At 58.3% G+C, this 9,518-nt stretch overlaps 1 protein-coding gene across 1 annotated transcript; it reads left to right on the top strand.

Annotated features, from left to right (window-relative positions):
• The first annotated feature begins 1,530 nt into the window (after positions 1-1,530).
• On the top strand, positions 1,531-2,975 carry LOC127389528 (thymosin beta-15A homolog). Its single transcript, XM_051630105.1, has 3 exons — positions 1,531-1,625; positions 1,978-2,082; positions 2,505-2,975. The coding sequence occupies exons 2-3, from the start codon at positions 1,983-1,985 to the stop codon at positions 2,540-2,542; spliced, it is 138 nt and encodes a 45-aa protein (XP_051486065.1). The 5' UTR covers positions 1,531-1,625; positions 1,978-1,982; the 3' UTR covers positions 2,543-2,975.
• Positions 2,976-9,518: the final 6,543 nt, after the last annotated feature.

The following is a 9,518-nucleotide window of genomic DNA, read 5'->3' as shown; positions in this document are numbered from 1 at the left end:
ACCTCAGCTCAGCAACCCCATCCTAGGGCTTATCCTTAAATCTTGGTCTTTGCCTTTTCTGCATACATCACCCATTGCCATTTCTTTAATTCAGAGCCACTGGAGCTTCCTCCTCTAGTCTGTGTCCTCAGGACTTGCTGCAAAGAGCCACCTCTGGCCAGGACCTGCTGTTGCCGGAGAGCACTAAGCCTCCCTCCCAAGATGGCAGTCTCCTGGCTAAAAACCACAACACAAATGTTTCCTCAGACTTGCTGGGGATTTTCTCTGCAAAATCTCCACTAAGCCTGGAGAGAAAGCCAGAGGCTGGCGGGCTGGCAGGAGGTGGAGGCGGGTGTGAGAGCTGCTGCAGCCCTGGTGCTGCTGGGTGCTCCTGCTGGCTGCTATGCTGGGACTTCTGCAGGAGGGTTTTAGCAAGCCTGCCCTGGGGGTCAGGATGCCTTTTTTTTTTTTTCCCCTGTCTTCTTCAGCACCTACACTACCCTGCCGCAAGGCTTTCCAGACATCCTGGCTCTTGAACCACCCCCAAAGTGGTGGCCAGTGTGCAGGTGCCCTCTGTGGTGCCACTACCTTTCCTGCTTCTCAACCCAGCTGGGGACAGATGAGCTGCCCGCACTGTCACTCAGCTTTTTGCCCCTAAAGGTGTGTCTTCCACGTGCACCCCAGCCCAGTTGGGTGGTGCTGGCTGCCCCCCAGGCTTTCTACACCCGCTTGCTGTTCTACAGCCAAGCCAGCACCTCTGTCTGTGTGTCCCACCCACCCTCGCTGCTGCTGCTGCTTCTTTAGTGACTGGATCTCCCCGGGAAGCACCGGGGCTGGAGCTGTGGCTTGAGCACAGGTAAAGCATCTCCCACTGCTGCTGAAACGTGGTGCTATTTTTATCCTTGCTCTCTTAAGTTCTGCTGCGGCAGGGGGGGTGCGGGGAGGGCCAGCGGTGGGTGCAGCCCACCCTGCTGGGCACGTGCCCGGGGCGCAGCTGCCTCGGGCTGCAGGACACCGGCTCCTGGGGCGGCTGTGGGGATGGTGGCCACTTAGTTCCAGCGAGACCACCTTCCTGCCCCTCACGTCTGGCGCCCAGATGCGGGGAGGAGGGGCGGTAGCAGCGCCCGCTGGGACGCTGTTTAGGTGCCGGGGCGTGAAGCTGCGTGCACGCGTGGGTCTGCGGGGGGTGCGCGCGAGGACGGGGTGTCTGCACGGCACCCTGCGAGCGCGTGGGCGGCGGGTGTGCGCAAAGGCGGAGTGTGCGGGGTGTGCGGGGCTGCACCCGCGGGCTGCGCGCCTGCAGGCCGCGTGCGCGGGGCCGGGTGCCGGTGCGTGCGGGGAGGGCGGCGGCGGCGGCGGCTCCCGGCGCGGGGAGCGCGCTCCCCCGCGGTCACACGCGCGGCCCCCGCGCCCCGCTGCGCCGCCGCGGAGCACCTCGGGAGCGGTAGTTCCGCTGGGGGCCGCGCGGCCGCGCCGGCCTGCGGGCGGACTACAGTTCCCAGCAGGCTCAGCGGCCGGCGAGCAGCCAATGGGCGTGCGGGCTGGGCGGCGGCCGGGGTATATAAGGCCCTGCCCCACGCCACGAGCTCCAGCCTCACCTGGACGCGCCGAGGAGCGGGACGGGACGGGACGGACGGAGCTGCGCGGTACCGGCTTCTCGCCGCGGGGCTGCTTGCGTGGGTTGTGCTGGGCGGGAGCTGCTGCGCGGAGGGGCTTCCCCCGGGCGGGGGCTGCGGACGCGGGAGATCCCGGGGGGGAAGGGGCTGCGTGTGGCGGGCAGCGCGGAGGGCTCCCTCAGGGGGTGCGGGCACTCAGGGGTGCCCCCGGGGGTCCCCCCGGCCGGTGCGGAGCTGCCCGGCCCGGGGAGCGGAGCGGGACCCGCGGAGCCGGCGCGCCCCGCCCTGCGCTATTGTCCGCGGGGGGCCCGGGGCGCTGCCTTTGTCTGCCGGTCCCAGCCCGGGCACCTGGGCTGACCCTGCGGGGCGGGGGGTCTCGTAGGCAAAATGTGCGACAAGCCAGATCTCTCAGAGGTGGAGAAATTCGACAAGAAGAAGCTGAAGAAAACGAACACGGAGGAGAAGAACACGCTCCCCTCCAAGGAGAGTGAGTGGGGCTCGGGGGGCTCGGGGGGCGGGCACGCGTTGACCGCGGGCGGTGGAGTTGGGTGTCCTTGGGTGCTGATCTCACTGCTGAGCCATCCGGAGGAAAGAGGCAGTTTGGGGCTTTTAGGCTCTGACGCAAAGAAAGGCACTGACCAAGAGGTTAGGGGTCAGGGCATGGCCCCCATCTGTCGCCTCCGGGCGCGACTTCCCTGGGGAGAGCTGAAGGCAGGTGCCCAACTTCCTGCCACCCATGTGTGGGTCTTGTCATCCTCCGACTTGAAGTCCACACCACTTAGGGTCAAACCGTAAAACTGGGTGTCAGGGTCTCTGGTTGCACTGCAGCCTTCCCCAGCTGTTCCCCAGGGAAGTTCCCCTTCCCCACAAAAAAGCACCAGAGGCTAATGGACCTCTCTTCTCTTGCAGCTATTGAACAGGAGAAGGAATGTGTGAAGTCTTCCTAGATTGATGGCCTGGCAGAAAGACCTACCACTTGATTATCTTCTTTTTTTTTTTTTTGTTGGAATGAAATCATGGTTTTTTTAAATTTACATAATGTACATGTATAGAAAACAGTTGCATCACCCAACCCAGTGTCCCACCTTGCTTTGGTGGGGGGGATGGGACAAAACATGGCCCTCAGTCCATCAGAGCCTGACCCAGCCCCATCTCTGCTGACTCCCCTTGACAGTGATGATCTCACTCTAATGTGGGGAGGTGAGCAAGGGCTATGGTGGCTCCTGAAGATGGACCCCTTCTGCCTGCAGGAGTGGGGATCCTTTCTGGCCTGGGTCTCTTACATACTCTTCACTGATGGTGTTCTGTAGGCTCACAGTTTTTTGTCTTCCTTGGGGGAAAAATGAGAAGTTTATTATAAAATAAATGTAATGACCTACCTATGGCTTGTGGTTTCTTCCCTGGCAAAGGTTCAGGCTTCTTGCCTTGGGGCTGGGAAGGTCTCTTGTGCTGCAGCAGTGCTGGCAGTTTGGTGTTGCTCAAAGGGCTACCTGGGATGGTTCCCTGCAGGGTGAGTCCAGCTTGGTGTTGGTGCAGGGCTCAGTTCCTGGTGGCCTGGGGGAGACCAGAGCTGGGAGCACTGCTGGTGCAGCACTGGGCCTGGGAGCTCAGCTGGCCAAGTCCACTGTTCTACCAGCGATCCCAACACCACAGCAGTTTCTTGGAGGTGGTATCTTCAGGTAGAGGCTAACCTGGGCCTTTCTGCCTGAGGGCTGAGCCTCCAGCTTCAAAGAGATTGGTGTCCCCTGCCTAAAACATCACCTGGGTAGCTGGGTGGACTTCTCACCTGCGTGGGTGGAGGTGTCTGTGCTGTCAGTGTGGATGCAGACCTGGGTCCCACTGGAGCTGCAGCCAGGCTGGCTCTGTCCACCGGGTTATCAGAGCAGAAGTCTCTGTTCTCTAGCTTGCCCAGCCCTTTGTTTTTCAATTTGAGCCAACCTCCGCCCCTGCCCTTTGTTGAAGAAGGTTTTTGCAGCCTTGTGAGGATGGATTAATACAGTAGATCTCTCAGGTACCCTCTAGGCTGATCCCAGCCCTGCCTGGCAGAAGTGGAGATCCTGTGTCCTGCAGTCAGTCTTCCAGCACACTGTGGGGGAGCTGGGGTCTGATAGTGCCACCAGGTCTATGCTGAAGCTTCCTGGGTGCTGCCAAGATTTCCTCACACCCAGCTGGCCTGCAGGGTCTCTGAGCCAGCTGCTTATGGAGGAAGTGCAGGCAAACTTGCCAACTAACACCTTGCCAGTGTCCCTGGTGAACCTGGTCAGCTGGATACAAGCCCGGGGTTGTTGTGCCTGTCTGGACACAATGCAAGCCTGCCTTGTGCCTCCACCCACACTGCCTGCCAAGGACTGCACTCCACACTGCTCATGTGGAGGCAACTGCCTTCATCCCTGAAAAAATAAGAAAAGCTGAAGGTAAGAGGTGTGAGGGGTTTTCCGTGGGATGAGAGCAGTGGGGAGTAATGACCCCAGGACAGCACCCTGTCCTAAATGTGGGAATCCTTTTTCCCAGTGGCAGCTGCAGGGGTGGGTTGCCAAGATGGCAGCAGCAGCTGATTGCCAAGGCAGGACTTGTCCCTTCTTGGGGGTGGTTCGTCTCTCTGGGTAGGGCAGGGTCAGCCCTGTGCTGGGGTGGGGGCTTTCTGTGAAAGCAGAAGGCAGAAAATCCTGTCAGCAAGTAAAGGTTAAGCACCTTCTCACTGCTTCAGCATTTCCCCCTGCAATTGCAATGAGGCTTTGCAATCCCTTGGCCACTTGATGCACCCAGGCTGGGAGTTGGATCAAACCCAGAGGTAAAGCCAGCTTGAGCCCTTTCCCCTCCCTGAAAGCCAGAGCATGAGCTGAACCAAGTGGAGCTTTTGGGATGGAAACACAAAGTGGCAGAGCTGATCCCCTCTCCCCAGTGGGGCTTCCAGGGACAGGGAGGACTCAGTGGCTGCCCACAGCACCCTCGCTGCTCCTGACACCCCCCGAGAGCCTCTCCCTCCTGCACGCCCTTACTCATGCAGCAGTGAGCTGCCCTGAGGGCGTGGAAAACCACCAGCCGACTTATCTCTCCCTGAGTCACTCGGACCTCTGCAAGGTCAGGGCAGGAGTGTCTCGGGTCCCTGGCACCACAGCGCTCACAAAAACCTCCCCCTCACCTCCTGTTGCACATGTGGGCAACAGAGATTTCTCCCACCCCTGGTGCCCCAAGTACCCCTTTGCTGTGGGGCTGGCAGGTTTGCCAGCTGGGGTGAGGGCTGTGGCTCCCCAGGGGTTGCCCCAGATGGCAGGGTTTTTGGTGCCAGGAGCTGGGAAAGCTCCTAATGCTCCAGCAGTCACCCAGAGCCTGTGGAACCAGCCCATGGGACCTTGCTGCGTTCAAAGGGAGCTGCAGGATGAGGACAGGGGTGCTGATGCACTTGGGAGTGCTGGTTTGAGCCAGGACAGAACCAATTTTCTTGTCAGTAATTTTACCTTTCAGTTAAGTGCCCTCTAAGCAGCTGCACTTGCTGAAATTAACAGCAGGTTTCTCAGTCAGCGTCTGCTTGCAGGACTGATAATGCTCAGTGTTTATAGTTCCTGCTGGAGAATGGTGTGCAGGACCAAGGGCACTGCTTGGGACTGGAAAACATCTTGAGCTCCAGAAACAGAGGGAATAAAGGAGTCACACCTGCCACCCTCCAGTGGAGAGGAGTGGACCAGACAGCTGACCCAAACTGACCGAGGCATTCCCTCCCATACCCGTCATACTCAGCATAAATTTGAGGGATCATGAGGGTCAAGCTCTCTTTGTCCATGGCCAGAGTCCTCCAGCTGTTCATCTGCCTTTGATCCTGATCTGTGTGTTTCTGAATCCATGCATTCCTGCATCCAGCTCCCATCTGCTGCTGACTCCAGGAGCCCAGTCTGGGATTTTCCAGGGCCTGCCCTGCAGCCTCAGTGGTGACGTGTTACTGAGGGGAGGGACATGATATCACTTATATATATATATTTGTACATGTTTCATTATTTCCTATTTCATCACTCCTGTTTCATTAAAGTGTGTAATTTAGTTTCCAGTTGTAAATCTCTCTCCCTCCCTTATTCTTTCTCCTTTCCCTTTCTGGGGTTAATAGAGAGCAATCTGTCACTTAACTGCTGGCCCAGCATTAACCCCTGACACTGGGTTTGGGTGGCTTTTTCACAGTGGCCACCCTGGGATGCAGCAACTCAGGTTTAGACATGGGGTTGAATGTTGGCACAGTTGAGTCTGTGCCCCAAGAAAACCACTCCAGGACCTGGCAGCCCCAGCCCAGCCCTGGGGACATTGGTTGGAGCTGGGGCCATCTCAGTGGGTTGTGTGACCAACATGTCTGTCAACCCAAAATGAGGGCAGCCCAGGCACGTCTCCCACTCCCATCCCTGCCAGAATGGTGCACAGGGAAGTACTGTACACGTTGCCCAAACCCTGCATCCTCAGCTCTGAGGATAAAGAGCTCTTTTGCAACCCAGTGCCCAAAATGTCCCTGTTGCCAGGAGAGGATTAACCAGTAAGGAGAACCATTCTAGAAAAGCCCTTTATATCAAGACTTTCCCTCCCTGCCTTGGGACCTTCCCTCTTTCAGCCTGGTACACATGGGCACAAGGCTGCCAGTGGTGTGGGAGGCCAGGACACCTGTCATTCTGATGTCCACTAGAAACATGGTGGCTTCAGCAGCTTGGGCTGCCCCAGCAGCCACCTGTGTGCAGAAGATGCCATCCTGAGAGCTGGGCTTTCCTGGCAGGGCTCAAGGTTGCCTTCCCTTCCCAGGCACCAGGTGAGTTACGTGTCAGCTCTTCCTGGCAATATCCATGCCTCTCCAGGGCCAGGGCCCATCCTGCAGCTCTGGGAGCAGTTTCTTCCCGTTGCTGGATTGGGTGGTGAGCTGTGGCTGGCGTTGCAGAGGAGGGAGGAGGAGGCTGAGTCACGGGCAGGAGGAATTTGGGCAAATACCTGGTGATCGGGGTGAATCCAGATCAGGGCTTGTGGTTGGGATGGGCATCTGCCCCTGCTCCATCCCCTCTGACTCAGCTGGGAAAGGATTTGGCCCCATGTACACTTGTGGGGAGGATCATAATCCCGACTCTCAGGCACCTCCTGTCAGCCTGTGCATGGCCCTGCACCGAGCACCCTGCTGTTGCCCTCCTCCCAGCTGTGCACCCACCTTGCCAAGCTGTGGCACCCTCTGCACATCTCTCAGCACCTTCTGCACATCACTCAGCACCCTCTGCACATCCTGCAGCACCACGCTGGTTTGCAGTGCAGACCTCCCAGTGCAAGGGAGGTTTTTACATGCCAGCAGTCCAAAGTTTTCCCTTGGCCACTCTCCATCTGGCAGCTGCGGGAGCTGTGGCAGAAAGTGGTGAGAGCCAAGAGGCAGTTATGACCAGGGCCTGGGGAAGCTCCCAGATTCGAATGGCTGGAAATCACCAGCCCCAGCCCACACTGCAGTCAGTTCAAGCAAACACCCCCTTGGGAGGTGTGAGTTTATCACCAGAGTGAACAGGATAAAACAAGCCAGGCTGTGTGGCCAGGCAGACCCTGCAGCTCCCCAACATGTGGGTCCTCCCACACCCACCATTTCCCACATTGCTGGGGAGTAAGTGTCACCATGTCTGGCTCACTTGGGTCAGCCTTCCCCCACCAAGTGTCCCCTGCCCCTGTGGACACTGCCCAGCCCAGAGCTGAAGCCTGTGGTGGAGAGGAGAGGCAAGGGAGCAACATGCAGGAGCTGCCAGGGAAAAACTCTGCTGGGGTGTTTTGGTGGGATTTGTGCATGTGTGCGTGCAAGGGGATAGTTTTGTGTTTGGCTATCCAAGGGGGAAGCAGAAGAGACTGAGCAGTAACAGGGAAATGAAAGGAATGTGTGAGCTGGTGACCATGATCCTTTGGTAATGGAGCTTCTGGGAGGCCACCACAGGGTGTGTGTGATGTGGCACTGTAGGTCAGACTGTCCTCTGGGGACACTCAGGATGAGGATTAGCAGACAAGCTGTCCCCATCCTGCAGTGGGAGCAGCACTGGCCAGGGAGCCCCCGGTGGCCACGGGGTGGGAAAGCCACCATTCCTGACCAGTGCAAAGGCACCAGCACAGTAAGCAGGAGCTTCCAGACACCTGCACTGGGAAATTCAACCTGTGGGCTGCACCGTGGCTGGCAGAGCCAGCCTGCCATGCTCAGCACACCCTGACACCTTGCCCAGCAGCAGAGAAGTTATTGCTGCTCTTGAAATAATGCCTGGGAGGCCAGGTTTACCAGCAGAAACTTTTTCATGCCCTGCCAGCGAGGGCTCAGCCCAAGTAATAATGAACCAGGAGCTTGATGAATGATGAAATCAGGTCTTCCTGCCCTATCCTCCAGTGCCCCAGCAAGGACCAAGCTCCTGACAGCACCCAGATCTAAATAAAACTGAGGAATTCTGCACTGAGCCACCCTGCAACTCCCTATGTTCCCTCACTTGCTGGGGTTGCTGCTGGCACAGGTGGGAGCAGCTCTGCTGGTGTGTGGCTGCTCCTGGGTGTGCTGAGCACGCCGGCGGCTCACTGGCGGCTCACTGCCCGCTCCTGGGAGCAGCCAGGGCTAAATATTTCCTTCTGGCCCTCTCCGTTACATTCTGCAGATTCCCGCGGGCGCGTGGGGCTGTGCTGGGAGCTGCAGGAGCACGTGCTGCCACAGAGGACACGGCTCTGGTGTCCTGCAGAAGTGCCTGCACTTGTGCCCAAGCCGGGGCAGCTGATGGCAGAGAGGAGTGCTTTATTTTAGGAAGCAGCTGGCTCACACAGGAGACATTGTTTATCATCTTTCTTCTCCTGGTGCTTTATTACAAAGGATTATGGCATGAAAAGCCATTTTGTTCCCCTGCTCCAAATTCATAGCCTCCACTCTGATTTATTAGTTTTTCATAGGCAGCAGCTGGGATACAGCACCCTGGGGAGCACAGGGGGAGACCAGGTGGGGAGTCAGGGGAACCTCTGCTCATGTACCTTCTCCTCCTCCTTCCTCATTGACCTTGGTGTCTCTGCTCCAGTATTGCTCTCACCTCCCCCTTTCCTCTGCCCTGAGGTCTTTTATCAGTCCGTTTCCCCCTCCTGCCAGAGGCAGGGCCAGATTTTTGGAGCCGGGGGAGCTTCCAGCAGCTTCGCACAGGAGCCACCCCTGTGAGAAGTTTTTTTCCATCTTATTTTCTCCTGCCCTCCCTGTCCTGCTGAGGAGGGGGGTTGATAGAGCAGCTTGGTGGGCACCTGCCACCCAGTCAGGGTCGACCCCCTGCAGACGCCAAACAAGCTGTTGCCCAGCACAGCTGCAGGGAACCAAACCTGCCCAGGCACATCCTTGCTCAGACAGACAGGCTATTCTCCAGCAGCTACTAGCTCCCACAGCTCAGCCTGGGGGATCATGTGGACCCCTTGTGCACCAGGGCTGGGGGCCACTGGGCCTGTGGTGTCCTTGGTCTGACTGCAGGGACATGCTTCCTTCCCTAAACCCTGCAAACAGCCTCCCTTGAGGCTTTGGTGCTTGCCAGCCCTGCCTGGGGCAGTCCAGGGCTTCAGGGCATGGCACGGTGCTGCTGCAGAGCATCACACCCTTCTCGCCCTAGTGGGATCCATCCTGGCAGCTCTGTCTCGCTCAGGAGGCGTCTCACGCCTTCTGGCCTTGGTATTCTTACATGCTAAATTAGATCTCTAATAAATTAATAATGACGAATAATGGGATTAGAAGGCTGCCAGGCAGAAGGAGCTGGCAGGGGAGCTGTGCTGTGCCCCAGGCTCGCCCCAGCAGCGCATGTTCCTGGCAGAGCTGGCACAGGGACCTGGACTGGTTTGGAGCAAAGCTCAGCCAGTGGTGCAGGCTGTGTCCTGCCTGCACCAGCAGCACTCCATGCTTCTGGCCCTGGTGCTTACACTGGTGCCCCAAATACCTGC

Source organism: Apus apus, chromosome 12 (genome assembly GCF_020740795.1).
Source record: "Apus apus isolate bApuApu2 chromosome 12, bApuApu2.pri.cur, whole genome shotgun sequence".
Classification (NCBI taxonomy): Eukaryota; Metazoa; Chordata; class Aves; order Apodiformes; family Apodidae; genus Apus; species Apus apus.
This window is presented reverse-complemented; position numbering and strand designations above follow the sequence as displayed.